Source organism: Numida meleagris, chromosome 2, assembly GCF_002078875.1.
Source record: "Numida meleagris isolate 19003 breed g44 Domestic line chromosome 2, NumMel1.0, whole genome shotgun sequence".
NCBI lineage: Eukaryota > Metazoa > Chordata > Aves > Galliformes > Numididae > Numida > Numida meleagris.
The window spans coordinates 129,888,535-129,907,553 of record NC_034410.1 but is presented as its reverse complement, the minus strand read 5'-3'; the positions used below and the strand labels follow the sequence as shown (position 1 = coordinate 129,907,553).

General features: G+C 35.6%; 1 protein-coding gene across 1 annotated transcript in view; it reads left to right on the top strand.

Annotated features, from left to right (window-relative positions):
* The window catches only part of ANGPT1 (angiopoietin 1), a 159,667-nt gene that overhangs the window by 80,335 nt on the left and 60,313 nt on the right, over positions 1 to 19,019 (top strand). The window contains exon 4 of the mRNA XM_021388672.1: positions 10,125 to 10,357. Within this exon, the coding sequence (XP_021244347.1) occupies positions 10,125 to 10,357 (233 nt within the window). The remainder of the gene's footprint in view (positions 1 to 10,124; positions 10,358 to 19,019) is intronic.

The following is a 19,019-nucleotide window of genomic DNA, read 5'->3' as shown; positions in this document are numbered from 1 at the left end:
ATAAAAATAGTTGAACTGCTGAAGATTTTCTAAATTTAATGGTTATGAATATCTAGCATGTAGAAGAACCTTCCTCTCTCTTTGCACTAAGTATAACATTTCATTCTATATTGCATCTTGGAGCCATGCTTTTTTAAAAAAATAATTAAAAACATTTGGGTTTCATGATAAAAAGGGAAAAAAAAAACAACTGTTCAGCAGCGCTTAACTTATGAAGGAATAAATCCAGTGTTCAGAAGAAGTTCCAGTGTTGTTCCTTTTTGTGCTACAGTTATCTTCCTGAATTCTGCAAATGCCCTAAATTCAGCATTTGTGAGGTAGACTTCATACACCAGCATACTCTTACTCTTTAGCTTCTGCACTGAGGTACATGGTAACTGAGGCACTGACAGTGCAAGTCAGCTAAACAGCAGTGCAAGAGGGAACTGATGGCTAAATATGTCTAAAGCTTGAGTTTGGTGGCTTTCTGTGAGTACCTAAAATTGTGGCATTTAGCGATCCAGGATCTCAGACCAGGGGTGCTGGGATGACCTTGGTTGGCCACCAGATACCCACCTAGTTGCTCTCTCATTCTACGTAACTCAACTGGGAGAAAAAATAAGATAAAAAAACTTTGTGAATCCAGATAGATAGGGAGACCAATTATTGTCATGGGCAAAACAGGCTCGACTTAGGGAAGAATTAATTTATTGCCAGTTAAAGTTGGTTTGAATGGTGAGAAACAAAGATAAAAGCAAAAACACTTTTCCCCCATTTTCCCCCCTTGTTCCCAGGCTCAGTTTCACTCCTTCATTTCCAAATCCTTTACCCTGAGCAGCACAGCAGGATGGTCAACAGGGGCTGGGGTCAGGACATCACAGTTTGTCTCTGCTGTTCTTTTCTTCTCCTTACCATTTCCCCTGGCTCCCACTGAGTTCCTTTCCATGGGCTGCAGTCCTTCAGGACAGGACTGCTTGACTGTGGGAGTACCCCATGGGCAGAGGGATGGCCAGCTTCACCATGGACCTCTCCACAGGCTGCCTAGGAACTTCTGCTCCAGTGCCTGGAGCACCTCCTGCCCTCATATTCTCAAGCCATGATGTTCACACGGTTGTTTGCTTCACATTTTTTCCTTGGTCTTCACTGATGTGGTGGGTTTTTTTCCCTTTCTAAACATATTCTCACAAAGTTGCCACCACTATTGCTGCTGGGCTTTCGATGTCCTGCAGTGGGACTGGCCATGTTTGAGAAGGGGCTGCCCTGGCCTCTGCCCAGAGGAGCCTGTCAGCCTCCTGTTCTACAGTCCCAAGCCCTAAATATGTCCAGTACATAGGCACCCAGTACAGTGGGTTAGAGCCATTTTCTTTCTTGGTTGCCTGTCTGGAAAACTGTTTCATATACCTATCTCTGTAACAACCAGGTGTAAGCAGAGAGAACAGAGATTATCAATAGCATGAAGCAACAGGAAAAAGGCAAAGAACATGGAACCAGATAATGAAGGCAAGAATGTCATTGCAAAGAATATATTTAGCTGAAAATAATATGCTATGAGTGCTACTAGTTATGAAAACTGGCAATTCACTTGTTATAAACAGGGGGATTAGATTAATTCCACCAAATGTGTTTGTTTTTTTTCCTGGAGAAATTGAATTATATTCGAAACTCTTGAACTCTGTGTATTTCCTTTGGAGGTATGTATAGTTGAGTATGGAATTACCTTGGACTCCAGTTCCTCAGAAGTTAAGTAATTCATCTAAATTGTGTATATCGGATGTTGTAGTTGGTGGAAAGTGTTATCTCGCTGTTGTGTGGGAGGCAAACTTACATGTTTTACAAACCTATTTCAATTTGAGATTAACCCAAATATTGGCTTTTAAGTATGTAAATACTTGTTTTTTTATCTGTTGTATTCTGTTTAGCAACAAAAATTTACTGACTGATCCTGATCCAGAGATTGAGTCATTCATGTGATGTCTCGTGTACTCAATAATCTGAATTTATTTATCTTAGCCATGTGTCAGGGTGTAAAGCCTTCATGTCAGTAAACAAATAAATTTGACTTAAGTTGACCTTTGACTTGACTGACATTATGATGAAACAGTCTGTGTCATGGCAAAATGGTCTGGCTAGGTATTTAGGAAAAGGAGGTGTGGTGGTATGTTAAAAAGAAACATTTAAGAGCCCAGTATTTCTCTTAAAGGTGTTTGTGTATTAGAGGTAAAACTACATTGGTTTTCATCTTATTGTAAAGCAGGAACTTGGCAAGCACTTCCCATGTCTTGCTGCTGTGTCCTTGGGACTGATAAATTAGGGAGAGGGTAGCATTATGGTTACATTAAAATATGAATCATCATCTTCTGTATCATCTATTCATAACAAAGAACTGCATAATCTTAGTCTTGTAAGGTCTTGATCTTGAAATCAGTTATATGTGTGTCAAGTTCACTATGGGATGAATCTCGGTGATTTCAGGAGGTAATAGGTTACTGATCATACCAATGATTTTTAGCTTGCTTAAACAGTGTTTATAGATTACTCATCAGATGATGTTGAGTCGTTCTTTGCAGTTAAAATGACTTTGTTCATCTATATGACATCATTTTCAAATCAATAAACTGGAGAAGTCATTATATTTTTGTTGCCTACATGGACTGAAACTTGTTGCAAAGGGCCTTTCTTCTGCAGTAGGTGTACGCTACAGTGGGAATGAGTGCAGGAACTATTACAATCCAAAATGTAATCTAAACAGATGGTGCACTGTGTGGAGATCATTTCTGTGCTAAATTTTCCTCCATATAAAATAAAAATACATATCTTAATCACTTTCAAAGAACTGGATTTTGGACAAAATAAATACAAAATATTATAGTAATAGTAAGTGATTGTTGATACACTACAGTACTTTGTATATTATCCTTATATACAATGAGTACTGCATATCAACAGGGGACCGTTTCATGTTTTTTAGACCAGAAATATATCTTTTCTTGGCCTTAGACTCTTTACTTCCTGCCTCTGCTGGGAAGAGTGGCCAACTTTTTCATTTTATCCCACTGAAGTGAAAGATATTCCATAGCATAAGTAGAGTCACATTTGCCCCAGTATCTTGTTTCTATTGAATGCTCTCATGCCATAAATAATTTACTCTTGCGGGTTCCCACCCACTGTAATGTTAATGGTGGTTTCTTGCATTGCCATTTTTAATCCCACAAGGGCTTTTTAAATGCTATTTTAATTTATTCTTGAAAGATTTCCCTGCTTAAGTGCTCTTTGGAGCCTTTTTCTTTTTTTCCATAGTGTACTAGCTGCATTTAACTTATGTGCCATTTGTTTCATTATGCAAATATGAAAACAACTTTCTGTTCACTTCTGAAACAGAAGAGGAAAATCATAATGCATTCTGGATCTTTCTGTAGTAAATAGCAGGCATGACATTTAAACATAGATTCCAACTTGAATTTGCAGAAAATCAAACTACAGTAACATTCAGTATAAGAACTGTCATCATATGAAAGATCTACTTAAAAATGATGAATTACCATTTGACTGTGGAAAAGATGAAGATACACAGTATATTTGATTTTTTTTTGCAAGCTCTGCATATGTAAAAAGGTAAATCTAGCTCCATTTTATTCACTTTGTTTCTGTGATTTCAATGGAATTGTCTTATAACTGAAATGAAAAAAAGGCTGAGGCTAAATAACTCAGCCTGAAGAACTATAGGGATACTTTTTAATATCTGATTAAACCAATTAGTCCACCTACTTAAGTACAGGTAGTCAGCACCTGAAAATTCATGGAAAAATTCATTCATGTACAAGCAGCTACAAAGCAGTATCTTAATGAGAAAATACTATTATTGCACTCAAATATAGGCATGTATGTTCTCTACCTGTTTATCTTCCCATACACACTTAATACAAGAAAAACACATATATACAGCCAAAGAATTTTTCGTAGTGTGATGTTACTTGTCTTTATTTATTGAACAGCTTAACAAAGTAAATGATTTTATCTGTATTTCTAATAAGTCTAGGTTTTCTTTTTTAAAGACTGTTTAAATGCAAAAGATGTCCATCTCTAAGATCTGGTCTATATCCTGTTCCCACATGTCTAAACTGAGGCCTCTGAAAACAAAGACTTTTTTTTTAAAAAAAAAAAAGAGCTCTCTTAAACTGCCATGGTCTGGAATGGATTAGTGAATAAACTATGTAGCTTATAAGGCAGATTGTCTAAACCAGACTTCCTTCCTCCCTTGAGACCTACAAGAGTGCTTTCTACATGTTCTCCTTCATCACCTTTCAAACCGACAGTAGTTTTCGCTGGAAATCATTCTCTGACTTCTGTATTGGCCTTCCACCTTGCTCAGCATCCTCAGAGGGCTTTTTCTGAATCACCTGAACACAGCACAGTTGCATCAAGGCATATCACTGGCTTATATCTTGACAAAGCTAACACATCATTTGTTGAAAATAGATTCCCAGCCTGATGAATCTCAGTACATTGTACAATAAAACATGGTTACTTTGGAGGAAAATTAAGGATTTTGTTTTTTATTTAAATGTCTTCTAGAAAATAACTCCAAAAAGCCATTTTCAAATGGATTATATTGATACTTACCCATATGAATAACATTTTTTTGTTCTTCATAACTTCATTGTGTTCCCAATATGCTTGATATTTTCCCCCAAATGGAAAGCTACAATTTTTAAAACACACATACATGTTTGTATATGTCTGTGTGTGTATGCGTATATAGATATGATGTTTCTAGTGAATAGTGACTTTTTTTTTATAGTTCCCATGACTGTTTCATTTGTTTAGGTCAGTAATGTTTTCAGACCTATAAGAAAATTGTACAGTAAACTTGAAGTAGAAAGGAAACAGTTATTTCATCATATCAGTGGCATTCCATATCAAAGAATGTTGTACAATTATGTTCAGTGTTTACTGATTGTTTAACTGGTATAAAGACAAGCTTTTTTTTATTTTTATGTCAAAAATGGTCATTAATGAAAACTAGTAGAAATATTTTCAACTCAGTTTTCATAATGAATTTTGAAAAATGGCTAGAATTTGTTTACCAAGAAGTCAACAAAGTTCTTTCTTCATGCTATTTGCCTTTTAGAATTTTTTTATTCTTTCTTCTTTCCACATTAGAGTGCTCTGACAACCATTTAAAAAAATCTAGATGTATTATGTAAGTGGTTTCAACCTGTTTAAAGATTTCTTGATGAGGTTTCTAGAACTTTCTGGTATTTAAATGGTCTATAATATATATTAATTTAATAATATATGTGAAAAAATCTGTCCCTGTTGGAGTCAAAGTCCGTAAGAGCAGCTCTTCTCATGCTGTTTAAGAATTAATTCCTTTTGGAACATACCAGTACAAAAGTCTCCAGTTTATTTAAATTTTTGCTTTTGTTCATCAGAGCTTTGAGTAACAGTTTCTCATTGATTCTTAGTAAAACAAAATTAAATGCAGTTGTTATAGATCCCTCCTAGGAATATAGAGAGTGGTCCTATCCTCAGGACTTATTCTTATCCGTGGTATACTTGTGGCTATGGAAAGATCATTGCACAAATGCATACGCATTCCTTAAAATAGCTTAGTTTTGCAATTTATAATAACAAGAATTTTAATCTACATAGAAAACTGTAAAGAAACCAAGTGTCTTGACAATCCCATCTTTCCACCACATGTTCTCAAAACACCACTCATAAATATTAGGATATATTATTCCTAAAGCTGTAAAACATCTGTTTGCTGTCTCTGTAGATGCCAAACAGGGAAGCTCTAAACATTTTCATTTTCGTCCTTGCTTGACGTTTCCAGTGTTGCTACAAATAAGACTGTCATCTCCATAGGTTCATTTACTGTGCTCTTAGGGCTACGGTGGGAAACAATGCAATGTACGTATTGTGAAGTCTATCTTTTAATTGAAAATCATTCAGGTATGGAAATCATTTAAATTTGGACATGCAAGTAGGTTCTGTAGAGTTAAGGAAATGCCTTGTACTGAGACATGGGCAAAAACAAAGGGAACTATTTTTATTTTTACCTACTGTTTAACTATAAGGTAATATGAATATGGCATCTTTTTTTTTTCTTCCACATTGTCAAGGCTGAATGTTTTTTGTGAATTGTAAGAATCATAGAATATCCTGAGTTTTAAGGGTCCTATGGTAATCATAAATCCATCTTCTGACTCCACAAAAGGCATCCTAAGAATTTAACCATATATCTAAGAGCATGATCTACACAGTTCTTGAACAGACTTAAACATGGCAGCTTCTCTGGAGAGCCTGAGCCAGTGCCTGACCACTCTCTATTTAGAGATTTTCTTTTCTTAATATACAATCTGAACTTCCCCTGATGCAGCTTTAAGGCCTACTGTTTTGTCATCTTTCACCAGAGAGAAATCAGCACCTTGATCTCCCATCCTTCATGAAGAAGCAATGAAGTCAGCTCCCAGCCTCCTCTAAGCTCAACTAACCAAGTATCCTCAGACACTTCTAAGTTGTACCCTCTAGACCTCTTGCCATTGTTGTTGCCCACAATTGGATGCATTCTAATAGTTTTACCCCTTACATTCTGGAGCCCCAACATGCGCAGCACACAGTATTTGAGATGAAGCTAAACCAACACTAAATGTGGTGGGACAATCGCTTATTTTGACTGGTTAGCTATACAGTACTTAATGCACTTAATACAGTTGGCCCTTTTGGCTGCGAGGGCTCACTGTTGACTTATAAGAAGGTTACCATTAGCCCAAACTTCCAAATGCATCTGCAGCAGTGCAGCCACTTGTCCCCCAACCTAAACATATATCTCAGATTACACCATCCCAAATGCATAATCCACTATTTGTTCTTATTACATTTTATATGACTGTTTATTGTCTAGTGTTCTATCAAGATCTCCCTACTCTCAAGGGAATCATCTAATTTAGTGCCATATGCAAACTTACCTAGTGTGCGCTCAGCTTCTTTGTCCGCATCATTGATGAAAAATTTCAATAGAAATGTCCCTAGAATTGAGCCCTGGGGAGCAATGCCACCAGCTTCATGTTACCCCATTTACTACAATGCTTTGAGTCCTACCATTCAGTCAGTTGTTCACTAATTATGTTGTGTTTATATCTAGCTATATACTGGACATTTTGTCCAGAAGGATGCTGTGAGAGACAGTATCAAAATCTTTGTTAAAATCCCTCATCCACTACTTTCTCTTTTTCCTTTAAGTGGGTAACCTTGTCATAAAAGGATATTAAGTAGAATGTCAAACCGGGAGGTAGCCATATCTAGCACCTAATCAAACACAGACTGTGCTGAGGGTCTACTCTGGGATCTGATCCATAGCACACCAATGGAACTCCCAGTCTATCAGAAAAATTAAAATCTAGAGTCATAAAATTTTAATAATTTTATGAAAAAATGGACAAAACTAATAAATTTCACATATAACTTTTTAAATTTTATCAAATAGTGATTTATGACTAAAAATAACTTTGTCATCAGAAAATTTTCAACCATTTATGTCGAACTTCATTAATTAATCTGAGGATAATGAAGCTCAAAGACTTTCACAGAAATGTCTTCAAAAAATCCAAGTAGATCTGGAGTATATAGGTATTATATTTAACATTAGAGTTCACGTGATTAAAAAAAATAATCCATGTGTCTGATAAGGTGTGAAAATAATTGAACATCTTTGGTTTTAAAATCTACACATTTTTCATATTGGAACTTTCTATCATCAAATTCCAGTACAGAAATTCTTGTTATGCTTTTGTTACCAACTAATGAGACTTTAAGAATGAAATATCATGTTCACCCTTGTGTTTGAGAATGAAGCTGGCTCCAAGAAAAAGTGTTTTCCCTTCCCCTCCTTTAATTTCTTCTTCCTTCTTGCTCAGATCCTTGTGATTTTCACAGAACTAGATATGTTGATCTTGCAAAGTATATTTCTTCAATATCTCTGCAAGTCCTGCATTTATACATTTCATAAAGAGATTTGCTGTTTGGTTTCCTTTATTTAGAGAGAAAAAAAAGTTTTATATTACTCTAGCTTGTACAGCAAATCCAGGGCCTGAATTTAATCTTTGCATTGTTATCATTTGTAGCAGCTCATATTAAGGCTCTGTGATATCTAGTAGAAACAACTCCATATGGATTTTATTACATTCTTCACTTAGGTTAAATGACCTGAAATTATGCAGGCATTTTGCCACTGATCTATTACCCAGAAGTAAAAACAAAGGTGGAGGAAGAGTGCAAATAAATAAAATCTAAGACTGTCTTGGACAGGAAGCAGTTTGTTGGGAAGTTTGTAACAACCAGTTGGTTTATGGGTAGGAGAAACACCTCTTTTGGCATGTACAGTGGAATTACCAAGCAGAAGAAAGTAGTAGAGGGCATGAATTTATTTATTTATCTAATATTAATAAAATCTTTCTGTTAAACTCCTAGCTGTGGTATTTTAACATTGATGGGCAACAAAGAACCACCACGCTTTCTCATTTCCCCTCCATGGGACAGGGGGAGAAAAAAGGATGAAAAAAGTTTTGCCTGAGATACGAGCAGGGGGATCACTCACCAGTTATCATCACAGGCAAAACACTCAATACATAGGAGATTAATGTAATTTATTACACATTGATAACAGATTAGAGCGTTGAGAAACTACAAGCAAACTAAAAACACCTGCCATCCACAGTCACCATGTTCTGCTTCCTCCCTTTGAGCAGTGGATGGAAATGGAATGGGAGCTGAGGTCAATCTAATTATGCTTTGTCATATACCCCTCCTACATGGTCACTCTGCCTTGCTCCATTGTGACATTCCTCACACGAGATGCCTTTCTTTCTGAACTGATCCTACAGCTTCCCACAGGCTGCAGTCTTCAAGAAATGCTCCAGCATGAGTCCATACCACATGGTTCATCTGTTGGGACTGCCCTGCTCTGACACAGGTCCCCACAAGTGGCAGCTCCCCAAGCCTTTCTGACTCATTGCCGGCTCCTCTCCACAAGCTGCAGCTCTGGCCCAGGGCTGCTCCTGTGGGGGCTCTCTATGGGCTGTGGCTCCTTCAGACCACATCCACTGCTGCACTGCAGCCTCCTCCATGGCTGTAGGTGGAGATCTGCTCTATGTGATGCCCAGATGCTGCAGGGGAACAACATGCTCTACCACAAGCCTCTCCTGGGCTCTGAGGAGCTTCTGCACTGTGCCTGAAGCACCTCCTGCCCTCCTGCACTGACTCTGGGGGCTTCTGTTTCTCCCACGTTTTCAGTTCTCTCAGATACTGTTGTGCAGTATTTGTGCCTTTCTTCAGTCTGCTCTCCGAGAGGCACAACCAACATTACTCACTGGCTCAGCTCTGCCCAGCAGTTGTCCCTTTTGGAGTTGGCTGGGACAGCCCCTGGACTCCTCCAAGAGGCTGCCCCTCCCATCCCTAGCTATCAAAACTCTGTTACATAAACCCACTGCATCACCACAGCATCAAAACAATGGCTCGAAAAAACATCTTGTTCACTGTTGATCGGTATTAGCTGTGAAATGTGGAAGCAGATAGCACTCAACTGATACACATTTCTATTCCCAGCTTCACAGAGCACATCAAATGGTATTTTTATTATAAGTTCCACATCCTTTGATAGCTCCTAGTACTTATCTACTTCCACTTAGTCATAAAGCCCTTCACAAAGATTCCTTAGTTTACTCTTATTTTTTACCTCTCATCAAATTAAACTACCCATACTACTAATGACATTTTCTTCAATGCCCTGCATTTCTGCCTCCCTTCTTTGCCTACCTTTGACTTTTCTGCTTGAACCTCTATAATAAAAAATTTGTTACTGACTATATGCTTATGCACTTAGATAATTATAATAACTAGACACGTAGTTCCATGCTCTTTACTTTTAAGCACCATTTTATGCAAACAATTGCAATATGGAACATTAGAGATCAATCATATTTACCTGCTTGATGGAGAATGTTGTGCTGAATTAACAGTTGTGACATTTTAGAATAAATAATTTATGTATTGAATTCTACAGTGAAGATAAAGTAGCTTTACTTTCTGTATTGTGAAATATGTTATCATGAAATAATATCTGCTGATGTTTTATTTTATTTTAGTTTACTTGAGCACAAAATTTTAGAAATGGAAGAAAGACATAAAGAAGAGCTGGACACTTTGAAAGAAGAAAAAGAGAATCTACAGAGTTTGGTCACTCGGCAAAGCTACATAATCCAGGAATTAGAGAAGCAGTTAAACAAGGCAACAACTAATAACAGTGTTCTGCAGAAGCAGCAGCTTGAATTGATGGATACAGTTCATAGTCTAATTGCCCTCTGTTCTAAGGAAGGAGGTAAGAAAGCAGAATTATAAAAAATTACAAATACTACGAAATTTATTTCTGAAGTGCTGTATTTTTTCTATATAACTCAATGAACTTTTTCCAAGAAAGAGAAGAACATGGAGGTGTTTAAGAGATGTGTGGATGTGGCACTTAAGGACAGAGTTTAGTGGTGGAGTTAGCAGAGTTATGTAATGGTTGGACTTGATGATTTTATGGGTCTTTTCCAACCAAAATGACTCTTACGATTCTATGATTATAATCGAGGACAAAAGACCAGGTAAGAACCCACCAATCAAATAATGTTTAGACAGTGCTGAGGCCAACCCTTTTGCTAACAGTCATATCTTATTATTTAAATTTAACATCTCTGAGTTGCTATTCCATAACCATAGCTGCTGTAAGACACAATTTCATTGACTTCACATAAACAATACTGTTTTGTTCTTTTGAGCATCTGTCTCATGCTGTGACCAACTGTGTTTACTGATGGTAACTTTATGGGTGCCAACTCTCGAGTTCCCTTACAGTAACTGGAGAGAAAATGAAGTAAAGTAAACCAGAATTATTTACACATAAATGAGTTTTAAAGCTGATGAATTCAGTTGCAGGCACTTAAGGTGCAGTAGCCATCCACAAGAAGAAGCTCTTCCACTGAATGAGTTTTTGTTTATAATAAGGGATTGTAATTTTTCTTTCTGCCTTTCTAGATCTTGTTTATTTATTTCTGAGTACATAAGACACATTATGAACATGTAAGAAAAAATTACATCTTTCTAAAGAAAGGAATGACTAAACATCTAGGACAATTCTCCTCAAGTTTGGCTATGTTAGTAAACATATTTCTTCTAGACATTGAGAAAGAAATTGAGGTTGGATTTTAGTTTTCTAATGCTAAAAACATTTCAGACATTCCTTTCATCAGGACTGTCCAAGGCAGGTGACAGAAAGAGACAAATGTTGGTTGGAGATCACTGTGAGGGATGAAAAGGAGACACTGGAAAGAACACATTAGTAATTACAAAAATAGGGCAGAGTTATATAGAATAGTGGGTATAAGAGATGCAAGAGAGAATGTAACAGCAAAGGTCATATGCTAAGATTAACAACTAAAAGAGGATGAACAATTGTGTCTGATATGCCACGTAGTGGGTTAAAACTACTCCTAGGGAAAGGAAGTTGAGAAAAGAAACATCAAAGCAACCTCTCTGATGACAAAGATGTTATCAAAACTCTTCTGAGAAAAGATTCAGGGTAAATACAGAGTAACTGTAGATGCACAAATTCTACTAGTCGTTCAGTGAGCGTGGAAGCGTAGAAGAAAGGTCTGTGTGAGGTTAAGCACCAGCACTCCAAGGTCCCCTAATTGCTATAAATGATTATTTAAAATTAAAAAAAATAATAATTCACCTGCATTGTTACTCAGTATTTGGTTTAAGAGGCAAAAAAACATATTATATCATTCATGCTATTCAGCTCAAGGCAGTGTGGGTTTTTTCTCTGCTGTATATTCCCATGCAACTTGTGTGGCTTAAATCTGAATAGTTCCAGTGGCGAGGATTACATCTCATCCTTTGGAAGTGTTTCATGCTTGGACCCGTGTTGATAGACTACTTTTTTTTTTTCCTGCTCATATTTATTCTAAATGTTCCCTTTTGCTTATTCTGTTAGACATTTCCCCAGCATTTTGAAGTAAATAACATCCTTCATAGTAGGCTGTTCTCATATCAGTAGAGAAAAATTGTGATGCAATGCAATTCATTTATCATGTTTTGCGATCTTTTGGCAAAGAAATCTGGCAAAGTTGTGTTCAGGGTTTTCTAATAGAGCTCAGGAGTATTTTAAAATTAATATCAATATGAAATATGTATTATTTTCATACAGATCTTTACTGCAAGTTCTTTTTAAGGTTAGAAAAAGATTTTCAAAATATTCCAAATTTGGTTCAAAGAAAAAAATACAAACCAAAACACATTTTTTCTAAATTTTGTTTCCTCAGCTGCTTCTTGTAAAGACTTTGAATGAGGATTTCAGAAGTGGACATTTAAAACAGGGCTCCTGGATCCAAATTCAAGTGTCTGAAAACCTGAATTTTCAGCAGTCTTTTTACAGCTGAGGAACTGTAGAAGTGAAAGATACTCAGCATGGTTAAATGCCTAAATATAATCTCAATTGGTTAACTCTGATCCTCAGTTTTGGACACTGTTACTTTTTTGTGTATTACCATGGTAAAAATATTCCTTGGAAGCTTTTTTTGAGAAAATATAAAAAGAAATAATTGCAGAAAAAATTCCACTATCTATCTAAGTTGAGCTGACTAATATTTTTGGAAAGCATATCCACAGCTGAAAAGAAGCCAGACATCTTAAGTTAAAATAATATCCTGGAGTATAAGACTATTCCAATGAAGGCAGAAAACTAAATCATTGTAATAAAAATTGGTACCAGCTTCAGTCTATGCAAATATATGCTGAAAATGGAAGAGTATGTGTTCTGGGAAATACAACTAAAGCTACTCACAATTCTCACCAAAAATATGAAATTTAGTCTTGCAGAAGTCTTTATATGTGCACTAATGTTTAATGCATAAAAATGTCATAAGAAGTGTTTACTGGGAGGTAGAGAATAGCAAAATGTGAAACATAAATCAGTGACACCCCTTCTGTCTTATACTGTTAAATATTGGTCATCTAATTTCATAAGGCATATAGCAGAAATGGAAATGATCCAGAACAGAATTGTGTGAGGGAAATAATTGCAGACCTGGAACGATTTCCATATGAGGAGAGAGAGCTGTAACACACAGAATTACTGAATGAGAAAAAAGGTATGTACAATACAGTATTGTACATACTGTTATGTAAACCTACAAAATAACCAATGCTGGAGAAGGTGGAGACCCAGTAACAGATATCTGTCACTGACAAAAAATATTTGGTTATGTGAATTTTTGATTGCTAGACATCATTGAGTTTAATTAAGATTTTTGAATTATTATAAAGATGAAGAGCTAGCAAAAGATGTGCTCCCTTAAAAACTTCAGGTTTTTAAGTGTTGGTACTCATCTTTAAAAGGAAGTGTGACCTAAGCAAGACATCAAGTCTAAGAGGCAAGATTGTTACAGATGAGTAACTTCCCAGGAATGAAAACAGGAGATGAGAGGAATTGAAAAACATGGCTAAAACTTCAGTATTTTGAGAATGTCTTTGAGTACCTTTTTTGGATTTCCCGCCATAAATTAAAAGTGTAGAACTGTGTATTTTACATTATGCGTGTTTATGTATTTTACAAACTGTTATCACTCTCAAGAAATCTAAAAATTCTCACGAGATAAAAACAAAAATGTCACAGGCAGCAAAATGATCTCCTTTGCTTACATCATAATACTCAGACTTTCCAATCTGTGAAATAACATTAGGAATTAGAAAAGATATCTTAAGTAAAATAACAGTTACAGTTACAGCTAAATGACTTCATTTGAAACCAACCATTGTTTTCTGACTGTAAATCATGAGATAAATTTCTTCCAGTAACGACAAATTTGTATCAGAATATTTATTTTTAGATTAGTTTAAGTAAGTTAGAAGACTTTCAGAAGTCTGCGTATTAGTAGTCTGTGATGAAATTAGAGGCTAGTGTGGAGATATAGCACTGAGCAGAAACTGCTTTTGTTTAGTTTTACACTCTGAGGAGCTGAACTAACATAGTCCCTAATACTGGATGACAACTCTACAGTGTAATCTGCTTTGATACTTCAACCAAAGTACATAAATGTTGTGAGGATTTCTGAACAGCATAAAGGGGAATGAGGAAGAGAGGGGGAAAAAAGTAAAAAAGAGGATAATTTTTTAAAACACAGATGGACTAAAAGATAAAATCCAGATTCCACTTTCAGTGCTGGTTTTGTAGCAGACTAGTTTTGAGATGGGGGCCACCTGTCAAGCATGAATTGTGAGTTTGGTTTCCAAAATACCACCCACCTCTCTCCTATTGTGAGTGATTCTAGGATTTCAGATGCATGTAATCCATAAAAATAGATACTCTGAAATATCCCAAAGAGTACAGAGGGTCAAATAAATGAAGGATACCGTGGGGACACACAAGTCTCCATTTTGGCCTGTGTCTATGGTTAAACAGACTTGTCACATTGTTTATATATTGTTCTAGGCTAAACAATCTTGGCAGGAGCTGTCAATAAATTTCTAAATTAGAATTTCTAAAAAAGCAGTGCTTTAAAACACTAGCCTCATTGAAATGACTGTTCAGTGTGTTAGAAATTTAAATAAAACTTTCTAGAAATAAAGTAATCTCCATACTCAAATCTAAAGAAAGACAAATGCCTGTAACTTTTACTTTTCTACAGCAGGAGAGTAGAGACATAGAAATGTTAAGCTGAAGGCTTAATTAAACATCATAGAGGTACTGCACATCTATCTGCAAAGCTGTAGAAGTCCTTCACTTACAGAAGATAACAAAGAATTGGATACAGATCATTGTGTTGTTTGCAAAGGTTGTCAAAGATTTTGTGACTGTCATTTTCTTAAAATAACTCATTCCTCACACTACTTTGAGGATTAGTCTGAGGATGAATAAAGTGTTTTAGTCTTGAGTGTATGAAAGGAAAAACAGGTAGCCTTGGCTTATCAATCTTCTTCTGTTCCTATCCTATTCACAACTCTGTGGATGAAAAAATTATGTTTGAGATTGTGTGTTCTAAAATTTTAATAAATCCAACTAAAGTTCTGTTTCTCTCACTATCAATTGGCATTATGAGTATTTCGGAATATGAAAAACATGAAAGTTCTGTTGATTTCGGCACATTACTGTTAACATCAATCAGTAAACATCTAAGACAGTAAACAGTATGTGAGAGACTTACTAAGCTTCCATATCATAAAAAATACTTTCAAAAAGGTTTTTAGTGTTGACTGAAAAAACTGCAAGGAATGCACAGCAAATTGTGTTAATAGATAAAATCTTTGTCAAAGAAGTATACCCAAGTTCAAACTGAGTAATTCAGAAATTCCATTAGTCCAGTGGGAAATTGTGTTTAAAGCCAAAGGTCACAAAATGTACTCAGTCTGAAGTCCCATCTATTTTCAAATACTTTGTTCTTTTTTTTCTCCGGTAGAAAATTGATCTAGTGTGCCTATCGTGTTAATTAACATTAATATTAATTTGCATAACTTCGTAAGTATTCCTACCCATAGCATAAGGGAATTTAAAATTTCAATGTGAAATAAATTTAACATTATATTTAACATTTATTGTCCTTTTCTAATTTCCTTTATATATATATATTGTCCCTCAGACTGCATATTAGCATACCTTATTAAAATGTTTGGTCTAAATTCATGTACTTAAGATAAATGGAAAAGTAAAGAAACTTCTGTCATGAATGTCTGTTTTTGTGACCTCCTAGTAAGGGAGAAATGAAGCATTAGCTTCCTCTTGAATGCTGAAGGGAAGCTAAGCTTAATTCTCAAAATAATACACACATATGCCAGGAATTTACCTCCCCAGAAGTGCCTGTAGAGTTTGTGAAGTAAATAATTTGGTTAGTGGGTCTGACATTTCTGCAAAGGTTCAAATCTCTAGACTTCTGAGTAGTTTTCATATTTTAGAAAATGCTGCATGGAAAGTAAATAGGTCCAACATTTTATTCTATTGGAATACATACTTCTAAAAGGCATAGAAGTTCACTTACTCAAAACATTAAATGGTAAGTATTCTATTCCATTTCTTAGAACGCAGCTGTTATGATGTTAAAATTTATACTGAAATATACAGATTGAGAATGGAATGAGAACTTCAAAGAGATGACCTGAAGGTTGCAGACGCAGGGGAAACTCCATTGACGCTAACAAAATTACCCCAGCAGAGAAGCTGGCCTATTTCATTAGCAAGACTTCAAAGACAACTTATATAATACAAGGCAGTATTTAAAAAGAAAAAGAGAATTAGAAAAGATTCATCAGAATGCCAGCATAGATTAAAAGATTCAGGTGTTCCTGAAGATAATTTTAAGTCCTACTATTTGAATTGTGTTCAGCCAAATGAATTTTCTGTATTGTATTGATTCAGCTATATATTGAAGCAAATTAATTAGACCATTTAAATCTAACACATTTTAGACTGCAGAGTAGAAGAATAAGAATGTATGATAGTTACTGGTTTTATGTGCATAGCAAAAATAATATTGGTATTCATCTGAGATATACTCTGAGGTAACCATTTCACCAGAAATCTCTTAACTCCTTAGCACTTGTCTCCTTTTTGTACCTCATCTCTGACTTTGTTAAGGTTTCTGTTCAACATAATATAGTGTAATTTGCAAGGCAGGAACCTTGTATTGCATATCAGTCACTTCATTTTTCTTCTGAAGCATGGAAGCAATCAGAACAAGATTTTTTGCTAAATTTATGAAGTTTATGACCAACTTTAGCTGCAAGCTGTAGATATGATGTGGGTCAAGAGTGTGCCAAAGTACAGTTAAAGGAAAAATATGCATGAATAAAGTGACAGATTTTTTCTTTTTCTTTGGTAGCTGAAATTGGATAACCCTAACACAAATAACTGAATGTGGCACTTTTTATCTATAAATCCTGAATCTTTTTATTATTTTTTTCTTACTACTGATTAAGAATGAAGTAAAAACACACTTAAATTGACTTGACAAAACTGGAGCAGCCATACCTGATCTTTGAACAAAACCTCCTTTAATGCACTGAAACCATTTATGTTCCACACTTCTTATACTGTCATTAAGCACTACATTGATACTCAAAGGTGTCAAAGCTAAGGATGACAACACATTTGTACAAAGATATGGAAAAAAAAATCTGCGGTGTGAGGGTGGTCAAACACTGGAACAGACTTTCCAGTGCGGCAGTTGATGCCCCACTCCTGTCAGTGTTCAGGAAACATTTGGACATTAGTCCTCATTGTGGTTAGCCCTGAAGTGATCAGGCAGTTGGACTTGATGATCTTTGAAGGTCCCTTCCAAATGAACTATTCTACACTATCCTAAAAAGTGCAGAAGATTGCTGTGAAAAAAAATCATATTTTTCCACCCACAATTCACAAACCTCACTACTATAGGTCTATTCCACTTTTTGAACTGCTTTCATCAGTATTTTGAAATATAGGGGGAAAAAATGGAATTTTAATTTTTCACTGAGCCTTCCTGAGCCTTTTCACTCAGTCTTCCTTGTCTTTTATGTACAGAACCACCAAAGCGAAAGGCACTGCAGTGCTGCAGTTGTCTTTGTGCAGTTGTGTAGGAAACACCTGCACATCAACACCAGCATCATTTTGTACTTCACAGGTTCATTTGTTCATGTGCTATACACTCTCTGTTTCCTTTGGAGAATTTGCATATTCATGCACATTTTTCAGAGATGTTTCCAGAAGTCAGTTTTGCCTGACTCACCTAACATTTAGGGGGTAGATGTAGAGACCTGTCCACACTTCCTTTAGAATCATCAAAGAAGCTTTTATTAAATGAGTTATGTTAGAATGAGGAGAATTGCACCTGAAAGTGCCTTTTTCTCTCAATTATCGATAAGAGGTGAAAAGAATAGTGCTGCTATTTATATGACCAGTATCTGCATTGGTAAAGATTAATTTTATAACTGCTGTTTTCTGAAAGTAAAGAAATGATGATATTAATACCAAATAATAATATTTAAAAATAAATAGTTTACCTTATTCAGGCAAGGATAATTTGATTTGCAAGTTACACGGTATAATAAAATGCAACTAAATGTGTTAATTACGATCAAGTCAGACTGTGGTTTAATAGAGATACCATACTTAAATAATTTAAAGGTACGTTATTTAATCTATCTGTCAGTGAGAAAAAACATTTGAGCTCTTCAAAACAGAATTGAGGATTCCTGTATTTTATCCTTATTGAGTTACTGAAGTGACAGCAAGGAGTCAATATTCGTTACTGCTGAAGAATGAACATTTTGAGTATATATTTTTATATTTCATTTCTTGGTCATTAATATTGAAATCAATTACCCTCTCTCATTGCTACTGTATATCTCAGTGCCAAATCCCTCTTCACTCTGCTTTGTGAAAATGGTATTATTTAGTCACACCAAAGATATTAGAGGGAATATCAGCATGTATAAACCAGCCAACAGCACTGCTAGTGTCACCCAAATGCTTTGTTAATGGAATTTTTTTTGTATGCATACCATGGTTCATCTGGAAATACTAAATGCACATTAGGGTTCCTGTGTGGAAAAATATAAATCAATTAAAGAAATATGGACACTGGAGATATTAAACAAAGCCAGTGGCTTAATCTCTCTTTTAGCAGTTTGTGAAAGACTTCTTTAGTTCTCATCTCTCCATGAATAGCTGGTTGCTCACAAAACTGCTGTCTCAAGCAGAAACTATTAAGGAACTATATTGCAGCTGGATAATTAAGTGCCTTTATCTCTTTGTAAACGGGCCATAAGGCATTGTATTTCAACTCACTAATGAGGACCACTTTATGGTATTCCTAAATGATGTCTTTCAAATGCGCAGTGAATCGAAGTATTATTGTTGTTACCAGTCACTAAGGCCAGATTTATTGGGAAACAAACTTGATAACTGTTGATAATTTATCAGGCAGTAAATAATTATGCCCTGGAGAGGGTGAAAGCTCACTAAGTTA